General features: G+C 43.3%; 2 protein-coding genes across 4 annotated transcripts in view; one reads left to right on the top strand and one right to left on the bottom strand.

The window, feature by feature from the left end:
* The window catches only part of LOC100710714 (MTSS I-BAR domain containing 1), a 78369-nt gene extending 62829 nt beyond the window's left edge, over window positions 1–15540 (top strand). The window contains exons 8-15 of one of the 3 annotated variants that reach the window (XM_005463689.4): window positions 2229–2386; window positions 2690–2797; window positions 3263–3360; window positions 3723–3948; window positions 7247–7483; window positions 9084–9251; window positions 9394–9550; window positions 10003–15540. In XM_005463689.4, coding sequence (XP_005463746.1) covers window positions 2229–2386; window positions 2690–2797; window positions 3263–3360; window positions 3723–3948; window positions 7247–7483; window positions 9084–9251; window positions 9394–9550; window positions 10003–10655 — 1805 coding nt within the window. In that variant the 3' untranslated portion in view covers window positions 10656–15540. Of the gene's footprint in view, window positions 1–2228; window positions 2387–2689; window positions 2798–3262; window positions 3361–3722; window positions 3949–5739; window positions 5842–7246; window positions 7484–9083; window positions 9252–9393; window positions 9551–10002 lie in introns of all 3 variants that reach the window. The other 2 variants (XM_025902268.1, XM_005463690.4) reach the window with 2 other exon arrangements.
* A 1267-nt stretch (window positions 15541–16807) lies between these two features.
* tmem65 (transmembrane protein 65) overlaps window positions 16808–26652 on the bottom strand; it is a 37237-nt gene continuing 27392 nt past the window's right edge. Inside the window, exons 5-7 of the mRNA XM_003458592.5 lie at window positions 23255–23297; window positions 22000–22105; window positions 16808–21527 (exon numbers count right to left, since the gene is read on the bottom strand). Coding sequence (XP_003458640.1) covers window positions 21414–21527; window positions 22000–22105; window positions 23255–23297 — 263 coding nt within the window. The 3' untranslated portion in view covers window positions 16808–21413. The remainder of the gene's footprint in view (window positions 21528–21999; window positions 22106–23254; window positions 23298–26652) is intronic.

The following is a 26652-nucleotide window of genomic DNA, read 5'->3' as shown; positions in this document are numbered from 1 at the left end:
TTAACAAATTCTAGTCAAATAAAAGAGGGTGCATTTTGGAGGGGGCTCGTTGTTGATGGATTAACTCAGATTTTGTTCTCCAGTGAGTGTTTAGGGAAGCAGGACAGTCTGATGAATCAAAATAAACTTGCATCCATGGTAATGATTCATGTCATGCCACATAACGGTTTAAAAACTGTTCTCCGGACACGACAGGAAGTTGTCTGAAAGCAGTGTGCTTGGGGAACTTCTTGCATATTTCAGCAAGAAGATAATGATGGTTAATTGGTCAGCGTACATTTCAGATCCATCACTAACACAACACACCAAAGCAGCTGTTGACAAGCTAACATCCAATAAAGTGTAGCTGTGGGCTGATGAAACCAACGAGGAAAGAATTCAGCATTGCATAATGCATTCATGACATGTTATAATACAGCAGTGCAGAAAGATACCCAGGGAGAGTTTCCATGCAGTTTCAACTCTTCTGTCCTTTTGATCGTCGCTGACTTAACAGCCATGGAAGACCCAGGTGGCCTGTTTTAGGTCCGTGCCACATACTCAGTGTTAAAAATGGTTCTAAACTTGATTTCAGCCAACAGCCAAATAAAGAAGGAATAAAGCTGCGTTTAAGATTCTGGATTTCTTTTATATATTATTCCTATCAGTGAAAGTAAAACCCTGATGCTATTTTTCAGAGAATCATTTGGTCAGTAGAACTGGAGGTGGTCAGGTCTGCAGCATAAGGTGTGAACCTTCTTCATAAGATGGAAATCACAGGGTTAAACCTGAAGTTCCTTCGCTAAGCCCTAAATCCTGTTTCGTAGTACGCGGGCAAATGGAAGAAAAGAGTCAAACACGCCTGGATGTAGTAATGACTCACCAGGGATGATCTAAGTTGCCTTATACTCGTGTTCAGCATTTCCACATTTCCAACTGGAACATATGAATTCACCAGAATTAACGTGTAGCATGCTAAGATCCCCAAACCCTCAACATGTTTGGTCCCCTTCAGCGCTCGGGGAAACCCAGTCAATGAAACAATGTAAAAATAGTTCGGTGTTGCTTCGTGTCACAAAGTAAATTAACTAATCTAATTACAGTCGCTGTGGGAGATGATATTAAAGCATGATACAGACTCCAGTTCATCCGCCTCATGTCGCAACGGCCGTGTCGACACGTGAAATCAGTTTAATCTTCTGTGTCAAGTATGAAACCACTTTAGTAAAGACTTGGAGTGAGGGAGAGTTGAGACATTTGGACAGAGTTAAAAATAAACCAGAAGCCTGTTACGAAACATTTCATAAAAGCAACAATGTAATTTCAAAATGGCAAACATTATTAATGTGTGGTGTGTTTTCAGTGGGATTCCAGTGGTTGGTTGTTTCGGCGGGATGGGCTGACTGATCGCCAGAGAGAAAAGACTTGTTTAAAACTTTAATGTGGTTAATGGTTTGTGGGAGGCTCTGACTGTTGTTTTTGAAGCCACTGAGTGATTGTAGTTTCAGAGCAGGCTCTGCTCTTTGTAGCTAAAGTTCTGTTCAGTGAGAATTGGATTTCACAGATGGCTGATAATCTGGCTGCAGCTGTGAGGCTGCCTCCTCTTTAGTTCTGTGTGGAGTTTGTTGATCTGAGCCCAGATGGACTGAAGTGATTGCATTTCGTTAATGCCGCAGAAACGGTTCCTCTGCTCGTGTGTAGGTCAGCAAGAGAGAGAGATTTAGAAAACTCTGGTATTACCTTTGGGTGGCTGCTTAAGTTTAAAAATTTAAATCAGCATTTTGAAAGAGAAATTTTTCTTTTTTTGTGTATCATTTTGATTTTTAGCTACTTTTTATTGCAAATAGTCCCCATTTTCTTTCTTTTTATGCTATTTTATGCCTTAAAGATACTTTTTGTGACCTAAAATTTCATCAGCAGAGGGGAGCATTTTACCAGTTTGCCATTTCTTTGGAGGCATTGCTTGATTTCAACAAGAGGTTTTACCTTCTGCCCACCCCCACTGTAAATGAGAATGTGTTTTACTGACGGGCGCAAACTTTGGTACAAAACAGGCCCAATTCAAACAAAACAAAGACTTTTTGTTCTGTAGCTTTAGGGCCCATTCACAGGCCTAGAAACCAGGTGGCAACTGGTCACTAGGGAAAAATGACTATTCTCCAACTGGTTGGCAAGTGGCTGTGAGGGTCTGCTTGGTGTTTCTGGTTGAAATTGGATGGAACGAGGTATGTGCTCGTGTTTGTGTTCAGGCCGTGGAGACCTGCAGCCCCAGCTGGACAGCGCCATGCAGGACGTCAGCGATAAGTACCTGCTGCTGGAGGAGACGGAGAAGCAGGCAGTGAGGAGGGCGCTGGTGGAGGAGAGGAGTCGCTTTTGCTGCTTCGTGTCCATGCTGCGGCCTGTCGTGGTCAGTGATGCATTCAAACTGTTTATGCACAAGACAGAAAGATGTTTGGAGTCCTTACCAGAGTTACGCAGAGCTTTGCAAGCCTTTGAAGAAACACCTGGCCCCTTTAGATTTGTATGTTTATGCTTTCCTGGACGTCAGCAGCTGCAATCCAAATGTAAATCTCTGACGAACATCAACTCCTACACCTTCTGTGCTGCAGCTCGCTCTTCAAACCTCCTGTGGAGCAGCTGCTGTGATGACGTCAGTCTCAAAGCTGTTTTTGTGTAGAATTTGCAGCTGATGAATGTTTGTGTGTCTCAGGAGGAGGAGATGTCCATGCTGGGGGAGATTACACACCTCCAGACGCTGACAGATGACCTGAAGATGCTAACCATGGACCCACACAAGCTGCCCGCCTCCAGCGAGCAGGTACTCGTGCTGTTAGGGGTCGTGTGACCACACGATCAAACAACTTGTCCTTTGTTATAAATGTCTCAGTTTCAGCTATTTTCTGTTCCGATTAAAATATTTCAGAAGGGTTTTTGATTTAAGCACAGAAAATCAGGTATTGAGCCTGAGTTGAGCCTGATGAAAAGAACCTCTGACATTTTAGACGCTTCCCCCTGGAAGGCCTCCAGGATGCTCCCTGATCAAATATCTGCCGCTAAACTAATGACCCGGTCCATAATTACTCCACAATACAGACTAATCACCTGCACACTCAGCTGCTCCTTCTTCCACAGCAGTTCAGTACACCTTCACTCACTCTACCTGCCGATCTTACAGTCAGTGGTAACCTCGACACGGAGTAAACACTCCTTCCTTTGACCTGACTGCACACAGACACCTTCACAGAAACATCAGAGACGAGTCACTGCATTTTTTTCTCTCCAGGTAATCGTAGACCTGAAGGGCTCCGAGTGCACCTGGTCCTACCAAACTCCTCCCTCGTCACCAAGCACCACCGTATCCAGGAAGTCCAGCATGTGCAGGTTAGTTATGTGGCTGCTGCCAGCTCCTCATTACCTCAACAATAGAGTGAGGTAAGGTGGTCTGCTGAGAGCCTGTCCTCTGCTGCCTCCCTGTGGTTAATAGTAGAACTGCAGCTTTTTGAAAATCATTGATTTTTGAAAGTTTTGATTTATCAAAGAGAAAAAACTCCAGTAAATGTTATTTTACCACCATGTCTTATTTCACAGAATATTTCATCTGTCTGACTCATTTTTAGGGTTGACTGTTCATTCTTTCATGTGATGAGCTGAGATTTTAAAACAGAAAACCAGTGAATGACTTCAGACCTTCTCAGGTTTCCTTCTTTCTGACATTTATTTGTCTCCTCCCGTCCGCCCCACAGCAGCCTGAACAGCGTGAACAGCAGCGACTCGCGCTCCAGCGGCTCACACTGTCACTCCCCGACCTCCCACTTCCGTTATCGCGCCTCCTCCTCCTCCTCCTCCTCGGTGCTGCCCCAGCAGACACCTGCCCGCCTCTCTTCAATCTCCTCACACGACTCTGGCTTCATCTCTCAGGATGCCTACCAGTCCAAATCCCCTTCACCGATGCCCCCAGAGACCCTGCAGGTAACAAAAGTCGCGGCTCAGTGCTTTTAGTCATCGGCTCACTGAGAACAGACGCCAAAAATAAACCAGCGAGTTCTGTTTATGATGTCTGCGGATGTTTCCCGGTTCCTACGATACTGTGTGTTTGTTAGCTGGAAGCCACATGTCACGTGTGCGTGTCTCAGTAACCTCATACAGACAGATGAAACAACAAACAACACAAAATGAGATATCGTCAAATTTAGAGCCACGTTTAACACCCATAACAACGTCATCATCTTTTGTTGTTACTTGTTTGTTTAAAAACCAAAAAAACAAAACAAAACAACAACCAGTCAGTCTCATTGTCATGTTGGAGAAACTACAAAATACTGAACAAGACCAGGATATACAGCACGACATTCATTCAGACCTCATCAGTCAGCATCTGTATCCAGTCGAGCTGAGGGGGTTCAGGGTGCAGACGCTGGTCAGTGTCTAAGTTGTCGAGCCTAGCCAGGCGACTCTATGTATTGATCAGTCTTTACCTAATTTAAAGATCAGTTCCTCTCACACTCAACGATCCTGGTACCCAATCAGGTGGGGGTGATGATATCTCCCCCCTAACCTGTTGTCCTGGCTCCCCCTTGCCGTAGCAGGTGTGCTGTACCTCATCATACCATGAGAAATCAAGCCATGAGAGCAATCCCTTCTTCTGCAGAAACTGCAATCCCTGCACCAAAGGCGAGTAGTCTTACCACTACGCTATCCAGCTGCATATACGTACATGTATATAAATATATATATAAATACATAATAGGTACTACTAGAGTTCAGACACTCTATTTTAAATAAGATCATTTTGGTTTTAGTGCTATTCCAAGATAAATTACATAAATAAAATATCCAAAAATGGAGCGTGAAGGTGTCCACTGTCTGTTGGTGCTGATGTTTTTATAGCAAAGATAATTAGGAAGTAAAGATGTGCCTGCAGTAGTTCCCCTGTACTGTGTAAGATTACATATAGTCAGTTTGTTTGTGCTGATAATTTCGCACATAAACAAAATGACAGGATGTTTGTGATGTGTGAGGAAGGAGACATTCAGAGTGTGACAGCCTGCCATGTGCTTTACTTCAGTCCAAAAAACAGCCGCGAGGGAATTTGTGCTTTACTTTCAGGGTTGTACCCCAGCGCTCTGTGACACTGTGATATGAGTCATGCATTAACACTGCTATTATAAAACTTTAGCATCAATCACATAATAGAAGAACACACAGATCTGAGAGCTTCAGCCTGCGTTAGCTTTGTTTCTGATTTTCACTCCAACACGACTCACTATTAAATATAATGAGAAAAATGCTAGCAGTAGTGCTTTTTTAAAAAATTCATATTTCATAATGATGATAGTTTCTCTTTCCACCTGCTGAACCAGCTTCTGCTTCATCTAACACACTCCTGCTTTGTTCTGTTTGACCTCTGACCTGGGATCAGTCTTTGGGAGATTACAGCTTACTCATTAAATGTTTCATAGACTCGCTCCTTCTAACACATCCTAACCCAATTTCACTGCACTTAAACCCGTCTTAATAATTTTAGAGATGTGCAGAAATCTGAAAACTGCAGAATATGTATTAATACTCCCCAGCACTGGTTAATTCCTGCTGTTACTGGTGCTCGCTGGGCTGGACTGCTGTTCTTGCTAACCTGTTTGTTGCTGCTTCCTCTGCTTTTCTCTCGTGTCTGTGTTTTGATCTGTTTTCTTGGCTTCCCTCTGTGCTTCCTGCAAACTGCTGGCTCTGTCTCTGTGTGCGCTCTGCATGGCGCTGCTGCAGTCGTGTCTCTCTGCTTCACCCTCTCAGTCTGTCACTGTGGGGCCTTCTTACTCCTCTTCTTCCTCACCCTCACACCCCGAGCCACGCTCCGGGCAGCAGCAGGTGAACACGCAGACACACACCCGTGTTAGTGTTTTGTTGTTCTTGTTTTTCCAGGTGAGTCGAGCCACAGTCGTGTGTCTGCAGCATGAAGCTTTTATTTTTGAGTGATGTGAATCGGAGCCTTCATGAAGCACAAAAAGCAGACTGCACAGAAACGTTTCCAGCTGCTTAACAAATCCAATTACATTCAGTGCTCAACATTGGCAAGTGAATAAATGAACAATTAAAATATAATCTAGTGTTGGCTGAGGAGGAAGAAATATTCCAGGTTTGATTGGCAGCCTAATAATCATCAACATCCTGAAAACTATGAAGAGCACACGATGTTCACTCGACCATGAAATGGATTAAAAAATTACTCACTCAGTATAATTAACCCATGTAAAGTGAACCCAGCTCTGTGAGCAACAAAGGGACACAAACCAAACTGATTTCCCTTCATGTTTGTCAAAACAGAAACATTTACAAAAGCCAAAGAAATCCCACTCTGGTCTGGGATGAGGTCAGAGCGTGTGTCAGGGTGAAGAGCAGGTGACAGGTTACCTGGTCATTTTACCAGGTAACTGTTCAGAATATAAGATATATATTTATGTATGATGAGGCTGTCAGGCAAACAGTTATTCTGAACTTTTTAAAATTAATATTGAGTCAACATGTTTGATTTACTCGTGAACGCACAGTTGGGATTGAGCGACTTTGATGCACATCTCAGCTACGTTACTGAAACAGGAAACATCATGCAGTTAAACCTAATAAACATCACCATGGTTATGGTTCATAATGTAGTTGGTTATCAGAACTCATGCGGGGCTCTCAGCCTCCTCCGGTGTGGCTCTGTGGCACACGGATAAATTGCCGGATCTTTAAAAAAAAAAAAAAAACATAACAAAACACACAACAAAGATCTACTTTCATTACATTTGCTTAGATGTTATTGGGTTAAGTAAAGGTATTTTTAGCATAGAATAAAATTACTCTGTTGCAATTAAATACAAATGCATAAATGTGAAATACAAATGTGTAGGGAGCATTTCAGGTGGCATTAGTTGAAGCGAATTTTTGTAAGACTGCAAGTCCTTTTCATAATTTTCATAATTGTTTTGCAAAATCTCAGAAAATTGGAAAGGCCAGTGAAATAAACTACTGATTAAAAAGGGAAAAAAATGATCTGCTTCAAAGAAAACCCAGATTAAATTGTCAGTGCTATAAATGAGGATCTTTGGTATTTGGATGTGTATGAATGCTGGCACCTCACTGCCGGGCGACTTTGACCGCCCAAACATTTGCTTTTTCTGCTGCATGAAGCACCTTTTTCGCGCCCATGTCTCATGTTTTCACTCCTCGGTCGTGAGCGTCATCTTTAATTTTTTGAATTGTTTCTGCTTCTTCATTCATTCACATTCAGTTGACAAATGGTTTTGACCATCACGGAGCCCAGGACACCCACCTCCACCCTTCATACTTCTCCTACTCCTCTCCCACCACCACTACCACCACCTCTCCCATCTCCTCGCCCTCCTGTTCGTCCGTTTCACCCACGTGGCCGTGGTCTCGCTCAGGCTGCGGCCAATCAGGAGAGTTCCCGCCTCTCAGCCCCTCGGGGCTTGGAGTGATCCCATCATCCAGAGTCCCATCCTGGAAGGTTTGATCCTCATTCTCCCCGATGTCCTCCTCTTTTCTTTGAGTTGATCTGTGTGTTATTTTCCCCCCTTTTTTGATTTGATGTCAGTTCATTCTCTCAAAAGTTTCTCATTTTTCAGTCAATTCAATTCAGGATAAATTTCACCTGATATTGTTGTTAATTTTATTCCTACATATTTCTTTAAGATTCAAAATTGAAACGTAAACTTTAAAACAACATTGCTTAACACTATACAGAGAGCCTTGCTTACCTGTGCTGGTGACAGGTGTGTGTTTTCAGGTTGTCCACCCCTCTGTCCCATTTTCATGAATCTCATTTCTCAGGTACTTTTTGTAAAACTCCTCTCACCACCAGGTGGCAGCATTTTACCATAAAGCATTAGCCTAGCTGTTCAGCCGAGAACTACAACTTCTTCTACTTTCAAACCTACATAACTTCTAATCCAATGTTTCATAGCCTGTAGCCTTTAAGCTACCAAAATAAGTCTTCTAAGTATGGAAATTGTGTGAATTGTGTACAAATGTTGTGATAACACCAGCTCATGTTGGATTTGGGGCAGATTGGATTCTTCATTCATAAACCTGAGAATGCAGCCCGGCCCTGCAACACCCACCATACAGAGACGCCTTGAACATGATGTCATAGCTGTTGTTTCTTCACATTCTGTCGACGAGTTTCATTAATGTCAGATTGAATTGTTGAGGCTTCTGCCCACATGCTAAATGCATTTAAAGTCTTCTGTCCATATGTACGAATCAACCACAACATTAAAACTATCTGCCTCATTTTGTGTAGGTCCCTGTTATGCTCCCAAAACAACTCTGACCCCACAGTTGTATAACTCGGTCGTAGTTAGCACTTTTTACCTACAGCGGGTGTTCTGTGGGGTGACTGGCTCTAGGATGGTGACAGTCTGGTCCTTTGGGTCCTCTGGGCTGTAGGACAGGGTGTCTGCTCTGGTGTTCTGATTGGATTGGGATTTGGGATATAAGGACTTTTCCTCAATAACTTGTTCTTGTGGCGAATCCTCTCCTGATGGGAGAGGCAGTTGCCGTTGGGGAGTGTCATTGGAGTTGTTTGTTTAGGTGGGCGGTATGCGATAAAGTTCAATCCTTATGGATACCAGGACGCAAGTAAACGATCAGTGTCGATTCATTTCACCTGTGTGTGGTTTTAATGTTGTGGCTGAGTTGTAAACTCCAACTTCACTCGGTGGTGGAGGCATTCAACTGCAAGGCTTTGATTTCAGTTTTTACAGTACTTCAGATAATAGCTTCTACTTTTAAAGGCATGTTTTGAGGTGCGGTCTATAAAATGGTTTGATTTGCTTGCATGGACCTCTAGTGTTCTTGCAACAGTTTAAGATATTTGCTCACAGCAGCTCCAAAATGCAAACAAGTGAATATATCTGTCGTTTCTATAAACTAAATGTCCCTCTGTTCCTGCTTTTATCAGAATCAGAATACTTTATTGATCTCTAGGAGAAATTATGTTTCTATTCTATTTGGACTTTTGACTAATGGACAAAGTTGACAACAATTATCATCAATTAAAATATTAAAAATTGTTTTACTGTTATTGATGATATCTTCCTGTGTAGGACTGGGCCAAACCAGGCCCGTACGATCAGCCCATAGTTAATACCCTGAAGAGGAGCAAGGACAGGAGAGAGACTACAGATCCCAGCAGCCACCAGGGTGCTGATGTCACCACACCAGGAGAGGAGCCAAACAGGGGCAAAGGAAACAACACTTCAACATCCCCCAAGGTCGGACACAATGACCAACAAAAGGCCAAACAAGTCCTTGAATAGAAAGTCACACGACTTACTGGGAGCATTCTGATTGGACAGACAAATCCCAATAATCCACATATTCCCGTGTGTGTGTGTGTGTGTGTGTGTCTGACAGGTGGACAGGGAGACCCATGAGGAGCTGGCCAGAGCTCTGGCCCGTGGCCTCCAGCTGGACATCCACGGCTCCAGCAGAGATTCCCTGCAGGGCTCCAGCGGCTACAGCAGCCAGACCAACACACCCTGCTGCTCAGAGGACACCATCCCCTCACAGGGTAAACTTACTTAACTTACTCCCACCAGATTAATTAAGTACAAACTATTTCACAGTTTATCTCCAGCAAAGGATGCCTTGCTGCTAAGAGGCAGCTCCAATATTACCTACCATTATCAGCACCAACAATATTCGGGAAATCAGAAAGACAGCTGTGAATAACAAATGTTCTTTTACCTAAATATGGACCCAGAAACAAACCTGAATTGTATATTGCTGAAAAACAAACTTTCATTGTGTCTCTTCTAAACTTGTCAAATCTCGCTCTGAGCTATACTCATAGATATAAAACAGAAAAAATCTAATTAAAGTTAACTTGAATTAAGAAGACTTTAATTATATAATATCAGAGAAATGCTTGAGATCATCAGCAGTTACACTGACTCTGCAGACAGCTCTATTCAAACAAATTAAATTATCGTGCTAAATTCTCCCCCCTCCTGGTCTCTGTAGTATCGGACTGTGACTACTACACTGTGGGAGCAGATCAGGAAGTGGAGCAGCAGTCCTCAGACTTTGACAAATCCTCCACCATCCCGAGGAACAGCGACATCAGCCAGTCTTACCGCCGCATGTTTCAGTCCAAACGCCCTGCTTCCACTGCTGGCCTGCCTTCCAACCCCTCTGCTGTAATCACCCCGGGGGTTGCTACTATCAGACGGACACCGTCCTCCAAACCCAACTTGCGACGACCATCCGGGGGCCTCAACCTGGGCCCCATCCCCATCAAGCCCCCCATGATCCCAGTTAAGACTCCCACTGTGCCTGAACACCCTGGATTCCCCAGTAAAGCAGCGTCAGAAGACGGCAACACACCGCGGACCCCACTAAGCCCAGCCACCACCCCTCTGTCACCAGGCAGCAACGGGTCATTGTCACCAAAGTCTGTCCCTTGGGAGACCCAGCACTTGGGCAAGGGATCGGATCCTCCAACCCCACCTCCACAGCCCAGCGGTCGGTCATCAGAGTGGGAGCGTCGACCCCTCCCAGAGCTCTTGGAGGAGACAGAATACGCTGAGGTGGAGGACTTTCTGGTGGCCATCCGACGAGGCGTCAAGCTCAAGAAGACGACAACCAACGACCGATCAGCACCAATGATTCACTGAGACTATGAAGGTTGGTTTGACATGAGCCATTTTGCGTCCCGGCTGAAAATACTGTTGGAAGGGACACAAAATGGTTACTGCTAAAAGCAAATAGCTATGACATCAAATGGATGCCAGTAACAGGAGGAAGTTGCCCAGAGACTCTGATTGAGGATCAGTTTAGAAATCTTTTCTTTTAGCAGTGATTACAAAAAAATGTGCATCTTCACAGTTTGGCCAAAGAGTAATCGTATTTCCATTTAAATCAAATCAATCATGGCAAAGATCCATCGTCAGCTGGGACAGCCTCCAGCCTCACCTGCAACCACAGGTGCATAAGGAGTTAAAGAATTTTTAAGTTGAACTGTTATTTTCCACGACAGAATTATCTAATGAGAACGTAAGCTTTCCACAAAGTGTTGACTGGACTTGTTCAGGCCAAGAAAAACACAAGCACATCTCCCTTTAAAAATCAGTTCTAGTTCCTGCCCGAGGCCGTGCCAGGAACTCTGATCCGAGATCGTTTCCTCGGGGCAACTTCGATAACAGAGCGAGGGTGAAGGGATAATCCTGTCGACTGAGAGACGCCTGGACAAGGTCGACCTTGTAGCAGGAAAAAAAAAGGCTTAAATGAAATGAAATCCTAATGTTGGGGAGAAGTGAAGGTAGACGAAGAACAGAACACTTCTCAGACAGACGACACTGAGCTGGAAGGAGTGATGGGATATTTTCGAGAGATCAAATCATTATTTGTATGTACATATTTCTATTTTGATGTGTTTGTATGTTTTACACCCTCGTAGTCTCCCATTTCCACTAAAGGTGCCAAAAGCCTGTGTGCTGAATATGACTTACATATTTAATGCTGGATTTTCTTTATGTACAAACATGGATAGGGTGTTTGATAGAGAATTATACTTGGACACCAACTGGAAGAGAATTTGTATATGTAGGGCATTGCGTATTGAAGAGTATCATTCGCAACTAAGGATTTTATGTTGTTACAGTAGACTGACCTGCATGTATTTACACTTCGCCTCAGTATAAATGATCCTTTTGCCTCTTAAATTGAATAATAAAACCCCGGCAGCAGGAGAGGTTCAGGAACTCTGGATGGAACAACTCGAGGTTAAGGCTGCTGTCCAAACAACGTCCCGTCTCTGAATTTAGAAACTGAAAACAACACTGCAAGGTGCCGTTTGAGGTTTATTTCCTCTCACTGCAATTCTGTTTTTGTGAAAAGCACTTTGTGAAATTTGAACAATTTCAAAAATGCACAGAAATACAGAAACACCATTGGCAACGCAGCATGTGCACAGCGTGCGTCAGCCAACACTCCAAGTCCATAGCAGTGCAGTAACAGAGGCTGCTACCACAGTTTCCTCCTGTGCTACTACGCATCTGTAGTAAATAAAATCATGTGGATTTGTGTATTGGTCTGGTGTAATAGAAGTGTGCTGATTTAGGTGGCACAGATTTAAACAGTTGTGGACGTTATTTTAGTGAAGTTACTACTCGGTCAGCGCTTAAATTATGGGCCTGTGACCTGCAGTAACCTGATGTTTAATGCTTAATATCTAAAATGCAGAAAATCTGGTCTATGTTGTATAACTCGGTCGTAGTTAGCACTTTTTACTAAATAATGAAATGTGCAGTGTGCACATATTAAATTGTGTGTAAGCCGGAAACGTGTACAAGTCTAAGGATAGCCGACTTCCCAAAAATGCCAAATGACTGCCCTGAAAGAGCAAGACGGTTGAACACAGTCACACTTTGGAAGGCTGAAAGTGGTTGGTTGACCTCCCCAGTATTCTGCCTACAAGTATAAATGGTGTCATGTATAAAAATCTCCTCTACAGATGTTCCATCTAAAGAGAGGAGATGCACAACATGCTGGTTTGGAGTTTAGCTTGTTTTTAGTCCTAAACCGTTTCTTACTAGCCTAAAAACACCAACTGTTCAGTGTGTGGAGGTCTTTCAGGTGGTGCGGGACACGCTGTGGTAACCATGTTGGAGGTCCTATACTTTATACAGCTATGAAGTCGAATCATAGATGTAAACAACCAAAGCTGATCTACAGAGTGCCGCTAACGTCTTATTCATCTTTGTCCTGAAATTGTCTCCAGTTCAGAGACTGCTCAGAAAAAATGAACAAAAGTAAAGTCAAATTATTATTAACACCCACTTCTATTTGAGCTTTGATATATTATCACTTAGAAAAGTGATTCTGCTGGTAGTTCTGTAGTAACTCATACTTACAGGAGGGTATTTTACAAAAATTCAAACCTGACGTTACTGCACGACCGTCTCAGTTCATCCTCGTGAACTCTATCCTGCGAGTTCCCCCCATGAAACTAGAAGTGGACTCGCTCTGTAGAAATGCCGTGAACGAAGGCCAAACTTTAAAGATGACATAAAAAAAAAATACCAACAGCTTTGTAAAAACAGCACTGTGACCCTCAGCTGCCTGTGGACCTCCACGGTGGTACCACATGAGGCCGATGTGACCCACCAGGAGATCCTCTTAGCTGCACACAATCAGACCCTGCTGCATACTAATATTAATATAAGTCCAGGAATTATGTATACTTTAACTGTACTAGCTTGTTAATACATGTCAGATTTTAGCTGTCAGCAAGCTGAAATACATTAAAACTCCCATTTCTACCAAACAGTACTGCTATTATGTAGTCACCACACAATTATTACGTGCATTAAGTATTTATTAATTTAAATATTCCCATCTTTTTCATTTGACCTGTTGAGCATATAAAACCTATTAACGAGACTATATTTAATATGCATGTCGTCTTTCTTTTGCTTTGTTTAGCTGAGCATAATGATCTATTAGTCTGCTTCTCTCCTCTGTTGATCCAACTCTTCTGGACCAGAATGCATTTTAGATTCCTGCAGGACGCAGAAACGTTTCATGCTGTATGTGACGGTTGTTTGACGCCCCGTACGATGACCGAAGCCGGCTTCGTTTTTTTAAATCCACGCTCATTCTCCTGTGCAGGTTTACAAATCCAGTCGTGTGTGGCTGACGCGATAACAAGCGTATGAAGCTGAGTGTTTGAGCTGTGAAGACTCTGTAAATGTGTTTGTCATCAATGATCCGAGTGAGGCCGACACACACTGAGGATCAGAGCAGCGTTAGAATTCCCGTCTGTCAATGCTGGAAAATGATTCATTTAAATGTCTCAAAAATTCAGAGCACACCGGGTTAGAAAAACCAAGTTAGTTGAAAAGCCAGCGATCCGGTCCTCAGTGTGTTTAGACGCCACTCTTGTCCCCGAGCTGTAAACACAGCAGCTGTCAGTGTGTCCGTTTAACCCTTTAAACTTTAGCCTTTCATTTTCAGACGAGTTGCCAAATGTCTTATACGCTTAAAGAAGCTCTGGGTTTGATTTAATGTATAATACTCCTACTTCAGGTGCTCTCGTATAATTATGAGGTTTCCCTCGTGCATTTCCTCAACAGATATTGATGCAGCCACTTTATTTTATGGAAAGTATCAGAATTCTTATTTTGGCTCTTAGATTAATTATCATCATAGTCTCGGGTGCTCGTTTTACAAAAACTGCATTTTTAGTCAGTTATCATAACAATAACAAAAAAAACCTATTAAAAATATTTCAAATGTCTTTCTTGTAAATTTGAAGTACTATAATTTCCCTTATTCTCGGTCATATATACACGTACTGTGGTGGATTCTCATTTTAAACGTGGCCACAGATTCAGATATGAAGTCAGTGTTTGTTCAAGTTTGTTTCTTATGCTCTCAGATTTGTCAGTCACACAGAGAGAGATCCATCGCCACGTTTAAGCCCCACCCACCTGCCGTTGAGCCTTCTGTTTGCCAGAGCCATCCAATCAGCAGAAAGCTGGCTTAAAGGGATCTTAAAGAGGGAGGAGCCAGAATGAAAAATACATTTGATAAATCACAGATTGATTGAGGCCTAAACTTTGGGACAGCAGTCCCTTACTTCCCCAGTTTGCTCTTACGATGGTAAATAAAAGGTGGACTTTAAGGCAAACAGCAGCTCTTATTAAAAACCTTTAAATTAGATTTACAAAAACAACAGCGTACAGTGTGTCAGTTAAAAAGTCTGCTCCAGGTTTGATTTATACTCATACAAGTTATAAATTTATCTGCTAATGGGACGGGCGTCTTTATAGTGAAATGTCAAAAACGAAATCTGTTAAAAATTCAGGAATGAGGTTCAGATTAACAGTTTTACTAACATCACTCACTACAATAATCACTTTTTTTTTAAGCTGATATACAAGTGAGGTTGAATTTTTATTGATTTTAATAAAAGTAATGGCACATGAATGTAACTTCTTACTGACACATTTCCCACTGGCCTTGAACTCAGCATAGCTCCTGTAAAAACAGCAAGGTTTTTTTTTCCATCTAATTTCAGCCGTTTTTTAAAAACGTGAGCAAACATCTAACAGGTTTTATTAAAATCATAAATCTCCAGCAGGTACAGACCTTTCTAGCGCTGTGACGAACTCACTCCTGCCTGTGGTGCTAGAAGTAAAAAACCTTTTTTATTTAATTTTTTTTTACTACTTTTGTAATTCTGTAAATTCTGCTTCATGTTCCTGAATATTAATCATCTTTTTCTATGTAAACCGGTTTTTTGTTGGATCTTGGCTGTAAAATAAAACCGTATGTTTGATGTGCACCTGATGACGAGGGAAACCTGCGCTTTGCTTTTATCGTTTTTGCATTTAAGACTTTGTTTCTATTTAACTTCATGAGGCTGAAGTAGGAAACCTTTAGTTTGACTGTGAGCTTGGGCTTGAGAAGATAAACGATTGGTTATCTTTGGTCCTACTTTTTCATGCAAGACGTTTTGATTGTCCCTTAATAAACTTATCGAATACTGACAAATTATTCTGAGTCTGTTTATTCATTTGACTGCAGTTGTTGATGCTCCAAATCACAATTTTCATAGTTTACTATAGGGGCGATCGTGGCTCAAGAGTTGGGCGTTTGCCTTGTAATCGGAAGGTTGCCGGTTCGAGCCCCGGCTCGGACAGTCTCGGTCGTTGTGTCCTTGGGCAAGACACTTCACCCGTTGCCTACTGGTGGTGGTCAGAGGGCCCGGTGGCGCCAGTGTCCGGCAGCCTCGCCTCTGTCAGTGTGCCCCAGGGTGGCTGTGGCTACAATGTAGCTGCCATCACCTGTGTGTGTGAATGGGTGGATGACTGGATATGTAAAGCGCTTTGGGGTCCTTAGGGACTAGAAAAGCACTATATAAATACAGGCCATTTACCATTTACTTTGTAGATGAGTCAGCATCTAATGTTACGAAAGTCAAGTTTCTTATTTTGAGCAACATCGAGACAAAAGTTTAAAAGATGATTTGACCAGAGGAAACAGGAGGCAGCAGCAGGATGACGTGCTGGGAAACGTCTGACGTGAATTAAAGACGTGCAGATTTCCATTTATGAGTCTATCAGCAGATTTTATTTGGTCTGGTGAGAATTAGATCAGGATCTTTGTAACATAAGGAAGTGATTTTATGGTTTTACACTGTTGTTCTTATAAATAAAGACATACAATGACAACATTTCACCATTATCTGATCATTTACATAATTAAATGAAAATATTTAAAGAGAAACTGCAAGTAAAATGTAGTCATTTAAAGATATGTTTGAAGTGAGTTTTGGGTTCAGGTGAGAGTTTACAAGATTTTCTCTTTTTAAAACCTGAAATGTGTGTTTTAAAGGAATAAAACAAACATACACTCAAAGTGCTTCACACTACATATTTCACCATAGATTCAAGCAGTGCTTCACTCTGTACACTTTACCTACATCTCTCCTGGTTATCACTGGGTGAACATGCAAACACCAAGCAGAAAGGCCCCAGGTGGGGATTGAACCAGGAACCTGCTCATGAGAAGCCTGCAGTCAGAGTGCAGATAAGGATAAACCAAGATGGCAATCAGTGATGTGATAAGTCATTATCCAGCGAGTGTGCAGAGATCCTGGGTTTCTCAGTCATTCTCATGTCTGCTTTCAAAACACCAAGCTGAGTGTTCGACCTCGGCCATCTTGAAGTTTCACTAACAGCCTTTTTCCACTTGTGCCTGCTCAGGTCGGCTCAACCTGGTTTTTAGTTTTTCGTTCGGTGGTAGTACCTGTTACCGGTACTTTCAGTACCTACCCGCCTGAGCTTCCAAGCGATCCCAGGCAATGTGAAAATGTGACATCAGCAGACCTCATGACCAGTCAGTGATGTCACTCAGCAGGTTTTGAGAGCGTGTACTTCATGAAAATCAAGACCCACATTTTTTTTAAGCCCGGCTACAACGCCGTGGTCGGAGAAAAAGCCCAACACCAACGTTGTTGCGTTCACGTCACATACAAATGACGTGATTGGACCACAGCGATGCTGTAACGACCCCACGCACATCAGGTGGTCCTCGATTGTAATGGTGAGCAAAGCACAGCCGAGCTGTGTAAGCAGGTACGCGCGGAAAAGGGCTAAAAGTGACTTCACCGTGGCTACGTCCATCTTTGCTTTACAGTCTGAGCTCATGATTCAAATGAACGTGCTGTTTTCAGGACCTTTAAACTGAATGTGAGCTCAGTCCTGCTCACAGCGGCGTCCTCAGCCTGGAGTCCACAATGACTGAATGACTGAGAGGTCAGTGAAGCACCACCTGCAGAGCCACAAGCAAACACTCGTAATCATTTACTTTTGTTTTAATTGCACATAATGTTGCAAAATACATCCATACGTCATCCTTCAACAGTCCAGGGTGTCCGGTACATACTGTACATGTATCAGTGCGCAGCGGCTGTTCAGACTGTCCACGAGATGGCAGCACAACACGGCATTCCTTTACCCGACAGCCTTAAAGGACGACAAACGTCTTGTTCATATGCTTCAAAGAATGTCTTCACACAATTAAATTAAGGAAAATATCATTTTAAAAAAGCAAAACAAACAAAAAGTTTGATTAAAATCTTTTCCTCATGTAAAACAAACACAAACATGAGATGAGACAAAAGCAAACGAGTTCTCTGAAGCATCCTCAGACTGAAGTTTTTACCAGGGTTAAACAGCCGGCGCTTCACTCAGACTTAACTACTCTGTCCTAATGAGACGGGCAGACAAAGAGCTCACTTCCCTCGAGGCTTTCACAGTTAATCCAGTGACAAACTTGAATTTCTCCTGCAGTCGAGTCCAAACCCTCATTAATACACTGTGCAAACATTTCTGTCTGAACTCGCAGCTCTTAATTCCTTTAATTTGGAGGATGTGTTGGGATTTGTGCTTAAAGCGTCTCCGTCCCTCTGAAGGCAAACATTTCATAATCTGCTAGAAAAACAGCAGGACTCAAAACCACACATCACAACTTTAATCAGGAAAGTTGTGATGGCAGAGGAGGACTTCTGTGAAGAATGTAAGGCAGATAAAAACAAGATAATGATGCAGTGATGATCGACCCGGCCAATAATCACAGCATCCACAGATATACTCAACTTCTGGGTCGATGAAACAACCTTCATCAAGCAACTGCTAAACGACGCCGCAGCCAACTTTCTCTAATTATCCATCAGCTTGGTTTGGATTGCACAAAACATATTGAACCAAAACTGCACATTATTGCACTGATCAGACATGGAAACCCAGCAGAGAACGCATTAATTAGTCCCAGAGGGGGTGGAGCCTATCCCAGCTGTCACAGGTCACGAGCACTTCATAGGGTTCAGGTATTGTTTGTTCTATAAAAATGTCTGATGTAGAATGAGCTGATAGAGGGCTCTGCAGGAGGAAGAGAAGTCCTTCTTCTAAACATCTAACAGCCTGAAAATACTCATTTTCACCTTTCACTGTGTGTTTTAGGCAGCTGGCAAAGACATTTTCACCTATTAGAAAAAAAAATCTGGTTTTTGCCTCTAAAACGTGAGATTTGAATTATCCAAGTAAGTCTCAGCGGCTCCTGGAATAATAAGAATGATTTCTGACAGTTTGTTAAATCTAAAAATGATGCTGATCAATAAGAAAAGAGTCACTGGTGGAAGTCCAAAGTGTGTGAGACAGTGAACTGGGAACGCTGGATGGAGTCTGAGGATCAAGAGGAGAAAACGGCTGACGTGGGTTCAGCGTCGTTATAAAAAGCACCTTACAGGTTTGATGACAGCTGGAGTGTTTAATGGTGACAAAGAAAGTCACCGAAACGTCTGAGCCACTTCTCTGACTGTGACTTTGAATCGCACCTTCTCAGGCACCATCTGCAGCTTCAAGTCTGATCAAACAAAAGCTAAAAAAAAGAACAACAATCTGGATGCGAGTGAAGCGACTGTGTGAGAGAAAGAAGGAAAAGATGGTGGAGAAAGTAAAACAAACACAGATACAGAGCGACCTTGGAAAGCACAGAACGGAGCCCAAAGCTGAAAATAGCAACTTCAGTTTCCAGAGAGTGTGCGCTGCCACTGAACGCCGCCTCCTCCTTTAAATCGGCTCCTACAAAACATCTGAGAACTCTAAGCACTAATAAAAACCATCTGATGAGATTACAGAGCTACACAAGTTCTTCATGCAAACACAGAAATCATTCCTCGAGGTAGCAGATGACATGTTTTCAGATATGGAGGACGGCGGCGACTTGATGAGGAAGTCCGCTCGCTTCCAGAACAAGTCGTGACAAAACACTTGTTGCTTTGACTCATGAATAAATAGTGTTTTTGGAGATGAAGTCTGTAAATGTATAAAGTGTCTGCTGAAGAGAAAATCAAAAAAATTGTGCTTTTTCTTTTTTTTGTTCCTCCAATTAATCAGAGATCAAAACAAAACGTGAGCTAGTGTCCTGAAACAGTCGGTGTGTGCTGTTCGTGTTTCTGCTGTCGGGATGGGAAACACTCGTCGCTGCTAAAACGCTGATTTCTGGGAAGAATAAACCACACTGGCGGTGCTGAGACTGCAGAGGGTTTCCCATCCTCGAAGCTGCCCGGGCGGATTTACACGAGCCGTCTGTGGGAGGGAAATCAAAGTTTTGTTCCATCTGAGAAGCATCGATTCTTCCCATCAGCCCCTGGGACCGAGTCGCAGAGAGGAAAGCTGAACATGTGAATTTCTGGGAACGCGACTAACATACTGATACGGGGAAAAAAACCTACTGGATTAATGGCCAAGCAGCGAAATCAGCACCAAGGTTATGCTTATGTTCGTTTTGCACACGGCCTCTCTCTCCAGGGTCTCTGCCAGCACCGGATCTCCGTTTTTATCAGGTTAAAATTAGGATACATCACAGCGTGAAACTCCGGGATCCCTGTTTTATGCTAAGCAACCTCTGACTGCTGACACACTAAAAGCTGAAACTGTGAAAGGAAATGTGGCGTCAAAACAGCGCGTGCAGCAAAACCATTAAAACTGCTCCTGCAGCTTTACTTTGTATCCCTCTGTGAATTTCCACTTGTTTCCCAGCTTCTCGTGTGGTCTCCTCGCAGATTTGGGCGCTTTAGCGTCACACTGCACGGAGAACTGAGCTCGTGATGTGACAGTGGGAACAGAATCCAGGAGTGAATCCCGTCTTATTTTGGATTTTTGTGGTGCTGGAATAATTGGAAAACATGCAGTTGGAGCACAAAGTGAGAAACCTCCGATAAACCACGAAGCTGAATGTTTAAAATTTGATTAACGGTGCAAATTCATGCACTGCACCGATCCGCTCCCTGCTGCCCACTTGCACACTTAGATTAGCTAAACAAGTTTTTTTTCGATTAGCTTCAATTCTGATAACAGAGAAAGAAAATTATTTTTACTGCAAACACTGATAAAGTCACGCTGACTATGAGCAGTACACTCAGAACTACAGGCTCACCTGGTCAGGTATGACCAACAGCTGACATCAGCTAGAGACTTTTGGATATGTATAAACTGATATGTGGGATTAAAGCAGAATAGCAGCTAAATTAAAGCCTGTTTTCTATTTGTGCTGCTCAACAAAGGCAGAGGAGATTCTCACTTCAGATCATCTGTCACAAAGACCTGCTTTTACAGTGCGAGCCACATTCACACTGGGACTGCAACAACATCAGATTTATCACATTATCGTGATTTTAAATCAGCCTGAATTAACAATACGGATCATTTTACTTTCAGTAAATCATATTTAATGCTTTCTCCTTTAGTGATGAGTCAGAATACAGCGACTATTAGAACACTGAGTTTTTCTGAGGGTAGCTGCACAGGCAGAAACCCCCTCACTGCCTTCTGATGCAAACCCCGGCATTGTGACCCATCACCTGGATTATGACTCCTAGTTACTCCTAACAGGCTTTCAAGGGGTCACGAGTGGACATTATTGTCATTTATTGTGTGGTTTTCCTCTTTTTTGCCAAATAAATTACACTCAAAATGTGCGTGCAGGGAGGTGGAGGGACTCTGCAGCTATAAAGATTATAACAAATATGCAGCCGTTTCCTCTCTGCTTTTGCCCCCAGAAAACTGGGAATGGGACTGATATGAAGAATCAATGATAGTCGCAGCTCATAAAGCTTCAAAACTTCCATTTAACCTCCCACTGAACCGGCACGCAGCAACAGACACTGCTTTCCTGGAGCAGACGGTGTAAAGATAACTCTGCCAGACGAAGCTTTCAGAGATGGTCGCGGTCAGCGGCCAATTACGTTCCCTCAAACTGTACGCCGCCCGAGCAGGATGACAGAGAAACATCCGACTGTAAATAATTTTTTTTCTTTTCTTAGAGCTGTGACATCAGCAGTGTTATCAGGATGTAGTGGCGTGTTAGGAGGAGCCTGATGGCGTGTCGCCGTCCTCCTTCTTGTCGTCGTCGTCGCTGAGGAAAAACAGCGGGAACATCCCCAAAATACAGCCGATGGACACGCCGATGGCTTTACCCTGCAGCAGGAGGCGAAGGAGAAATCAGATCATCATAATCTGTTATCCTCCTCAAACAGTCGGGGTGTGCAGAGGTGAAACTAGCTTTAAAAGTCTGGGCAGCGATACTCTTATCTCAGGATACATGGATTATTCACGAGACGGTAGTTTTAGCTTTCCCTTCATGCTCTGACACACCTCTGACAGGATCGTGCACTTCTGTTTGATACGAATGAAGATAAACACTGTTTCCTTATTTTAAACACTCATGTGGCTCCAACACAAACTTCCTGCATTTTCGCCCCTTTGAACATTATCTGTTGTGGTAAGTGCAGCTGATTATAATCATCACTTTATTTAATAATCTGGAAAAGTGCAGCGCCCTGCTTGCTCTGAGACAAAGAAGCCATGAACTCATCATCCCTCTATTGTTGCCACTACGAATAAGAACATGAAGAGGATTTAAAAATAAGACCCAAAGGAAAAATCTCACCATGTGAGAGCTGACCCTGGTCTGCCACATGTCCACCTGCTTGGGCGTCAAATCTGGAACCTGCATCCCCAGTTTGGAGGCCAGAACCTCCACATAACCTGCAAGACTTCACACAGACAACATGTGTGTTAATCGCTGCACAGGCATTTAGTGACATCACTTCACCCAAAAATAAAACACACGTGCTCGTGGTGTTCATGTCCTTCATGTGGGAGTTGCCCAGTTTTGGGGACATCAGCTGTGGAGACGTCTGCGATAATTCATGCAGAAACTGTGAAATCTGCGAAACAGGCCGATGCAGATCAAGTTTGCCAGTATTCAGTGCCAATACTTCGCATGCTCTGGATGCTGGTTTAGCAGCTGTGTCTTCTTCCAGAAGTTATTCAAGCCAAGTAAAAACTTGTATGTATTTCCATAATTGCTCAACCAACCAATGGAAGTGTGCAGCTAGCTCACATCCCAGCTCAGCTGAGGCTTACAGGGGTCAGAGGTCACAGTAATAGGAACAGGAAATCCACGACAGTTGGCTCTGTTCATGTGGATTCAGCACTTTCAGTGGGAGAAATGTTTCATGACTCATCCAGGTGATTCAGCCTCGACATTTGTGCTGAACTACACACTCGGGATAATGCTGGCGTTCATCTGCACAATTGTTAGCGCAATTAAAAAGGACGAACAGCAAAGTTTGAGCCTCTGAAGCGAAGATCCAGATAAATGTCATCCTGTTAACATAAACACCGTATATACACACACTCAGCAGTTTCATTTTCAAACCTGAAAAACAGGAAGAGCTCATAACATGTGTGTATTTTTGGAGTGTTTTGATGCTGGAGTAACAGTTCAAACTAAACCAGATTGTTAAACTAATTGGACAACAGCTAAAAATCTGTTTTGCATTCACACTGATTAAAACTGAAACACAGAAGTTTCACATTTCCCTGCTGACTGCACACCTTTTTCAACACTTTAGGATGAAAACCTTCCTTTCAAAGACGAAGTCAGACTTTAGTTACAATGTAAACCTTCTTTCACATTTACTACAGATAAATAAGAAAATAAAAGATATTTAACACAGAAAAATCAGCAGCAATCAGTGAGTTTAGCTTAAACTACAAAAACAGAAACACAACAGGACAAACTTCACGTCATTAATTTAAATATTTGAGCACTTCTAACTTGCTTTAAACAGACTTCACACAGTTCGACCAGAATAAACCGAAAAGCCTCAGAGGCCGTTTGTAAAGATGCTGCTTACCCGAGCCCCGCCAGATCTGAAACCAGGTTCCCCAGAGCCGCCGCTGCAAACACAAAGAGGCAAACGCTTTGATTTCTGCCTCGCTCACAAAAAACAACAGCGAGCACAGTGACAGACACAAAAAAAGAAATGCTGAGGATTTGTGAAACTCAATGATTTGATTTATGCAGATCTTAACATCTAATTATGAAAATAACGGCATCATTTGTGATCTATGTGAACAGTTCGCTCTCTTTCAGACGCTCCTAAGTCATCTTCTCAGTCCTCTTTCAGAACTTTAACAGACTTTAAGAAGCTTTATAGTTTCAGAAAAACCAAACTCCTCTCGATCTGAGACTCTCGCAGGAACACGAGGTTTACTTCAGACTGAATCAGAAATCCGATAACCATCATGTTCCTCTGGGAGGGCAGGCGCCAAAATCTGTGAAGGAAATCTGCTCACTGCTGTGCTGACGTCCATCAAACACAATTTAAGCCTGACACATTACACACACATACATGCACGCACACTCGCGCACGCACGCACGCACGCACACACACACGCGCACACACTCGCACGCGCGCACACACACACACACACACACACACACACACACTTCCCAATGGAGTGAAAGCTTCATCTGATCTTTTCTGCAAGGACCCAAAAGTGCAACGACGGGGAGGTGAGTCGAGGTCGCACTCGTCTAAATCGTAATGACTTCCATCATTTGGCTGAATTCATTAGTGCTGCATCAGGAAGCGTGACAACAAGTCAGGCTGAGACTCTGCTTCTTGGAAACCTTTATTCAGCTCACAAACCAGAGAAATAAACAAAGTGTAATTTCTTATATCAAAGATGATCAGAAATGCTGGAAATGGCAAACGACGATTGGAAGGAGTCATGAATCATTTATGTACATTTTCAGAAACCATCACTCACGTGGTCCAATGAAGCAGCGGTCTCACTGATGATGTCAGTGCTGCTGATAAAACACTGGGTCTGATTTAGGAGCAGTGCATTAGGTGGGCGTCTCTGAGACTGTTTCTCCTTTTCCTATTGGCTGCTCCCTCTCCTTATGCCTAAAAGCTCCTGTGAGGTCTTCCTCTCATCCTCCTGCCTGGCTCCAGCATCAGCATCCCTCACTACTACAGACCAGTGTTATCTGCACACAGTCCACAGAGACTGCTGCCTGACCTCATCCACCAGCCTGTCCATCACTACGTTGAACCTCACACCTCACCACCGTCTCTCTGTCCTCATACCTGTCCTGCACCACCCTCACATACGTCTCCGCCACTCTGACCTCCTCACGCAGTACCATCGTCTGCCTCCTCTCATCCAGAGACACAGTGAAGCTCCTTCTCTGTACTCCTCCACCCTGACCCTCAAAGTAAACTTCACATCTCTAGTAGTTTTTCTCAGCATGAAGCCACACCGCTGCTCGCTGACAGTCGCCTCTGCTTTCACAGCTCTTTCCCATATCTTCATCTACGGCTCATCAACTTCATTACTTTGATCCACATGTTTGATCTGACCAACATTTCACACCGGATGCCCTTCCTGACACAAACCTCTCCATTTATCCGGGCTTGGAAGCAGCACTCTGAGTACACAGGAGATTGTTTATCTTCTGTAATCAGCCTGATGTTTCCCACACTCAGCAGCCTTTTTTCTTTTTTCAATGAGTTTTGGAACAAAGTGCATTTTTGCACAATAATGAAACTCTCAATTAATGCTCGGACTTTTATCCGAACATTTTTTAATTAAACTTTTATCATAATAAAATGTCCTAATTTCCCCATTAAACATTTAATTTAAAGAAAGTTCCTGTACTTATTTAATCGTAAAGATTAATCTGAGCCACATTTATATACAGCTAAAGCATCAAAATACCAGATTAAAAAGTACCGGGATCGCCATCTGTGACATCGTCCTCCTTTGTCTGTATTTAATGCATGTTACATAAATCCTACCACACTGCTTGCTTCTCCAAACATCCTAATTACACCCAGGGTGTGTGGGGGAGATGGAGTGTGAAGAAGATCTTCTCAGATGTGTCCTTTTAACTCTTTTACAGACGCTTCCACCTGAGAAAAAGACCCCAGGGAAAAGTCTCGATGCAGGGATTTTACATCCCATCTGGTCCGGGAGCGCTACAGCATCCCCCAAGAGGAGCTGCAGGAAATATTCAGGCATCTGCTTCTCCTGCAGGAAACTGACAGCTGATTAAAGTTCAAATCTAGCAGCAAAAACATTTACCTGATGCTGAGGATGCACGCTTCCCTCGCCAACAAGCGCCTTTTTAAGGAAGCCTTTAGAAACCCACCCACACATCACGCCCTGAACAGATAAGTGTATATACCTACAAGTGTGCAGTGCCAAGTGGCCCACATACATCTCTGCATACTCACTAATGATGAAAAAGCAGAGCGAGTGTCCAAACAACACATCAAAGCAGAAACAGGAGAATCAGTAGGAGTGAGAAGGTGTGAAAGTTTTCCAGGATCAAAGAGCACCTTTGGAAAAGGACCAAGACTCCAGTCAGCTTCTTTGTCTTCTGCTTTCATGGTTTCACTGTCAGCAAAATCGGCTTTGCAACAATTCCAGCCCACCGACAGTACTCCACAGCTCTGAATAATTAACGCTGTGGACTGCAGTGTGGAGGAAAATGTATTTGTTCATTGAAACTATAAAGCATGTTTGTTTTGCCTTCAGGGAATCTCTGGAGGCATACAAGGCGACGATGCTTGAAGCTGAACATGCACGAACGTTCCTGCAGGAGCTGAACGTCCAGATGGACAGCATCTCCTCAAAGAGAAGCTCCTTGATGGCCAAGAGGAGGTGAGACGGTGAAACTAGCTGGCCTCGTTTCACCCAGAGCTGGGAGAAGACACAGGAGTCAGCAAGAAACGCTTCAAAGGTGCCAGCCCCCAAAATCTAAAATAAAACCCTGCAGGGTGGACAGTGATGACACGGACGTATAAGAGCCTGGATGGATGAAGACGTCACAGCAGAGCTATTGATCTAGAGCTCGTCTTCAGCCTCTGATTTGCACTTTGCAGAGGAAAATGGAGCCAAGTATCCATGGAAACTGAATAATCGAGCAGTGAAGAGAGGGGAGAAGGCGAGCTCGGGTGCCTTTATGGTTTCACAGAGCAATAAAAACCCAAACTGAGAACCGCAACAGGAGACGGGGTGACGGCGGGATCTGTCGCAATAAACGGCAACAACTCTGTAGAATCGAGTGTAAGCGCTGGTGGCAGCGTGGGAGCTGCACAAGTAATAAAAACGTCTTCCAGGTGAAGCCTGATGGAGAAGCCAACACTGCAGGTGCTGTGAAAGCAATCACACCCGGGAGGATTTTATGTGGTTACACATCAGGGACTCTAACCTGGTGACAGGATGATTTTCTGTAAGG

Source organism: Oreochromis niloticus, linkage group LG22, assembly GCF_001858045.2.
Source record: "Oreochromis niloticus isolate F11D_XX linkage group LG22, O_niloticus_UMD_NMBU, whole genome shotgun sequence".
NCBI lineage: Eukaryota > Metazoa > Chordata > Actinopteri > Cichliformes > Cichlidae > Oreochromis > Oreochromis niloticus.
This window is presented reverse-complemented; position numbering and strand designations above follow the sequence as displayed.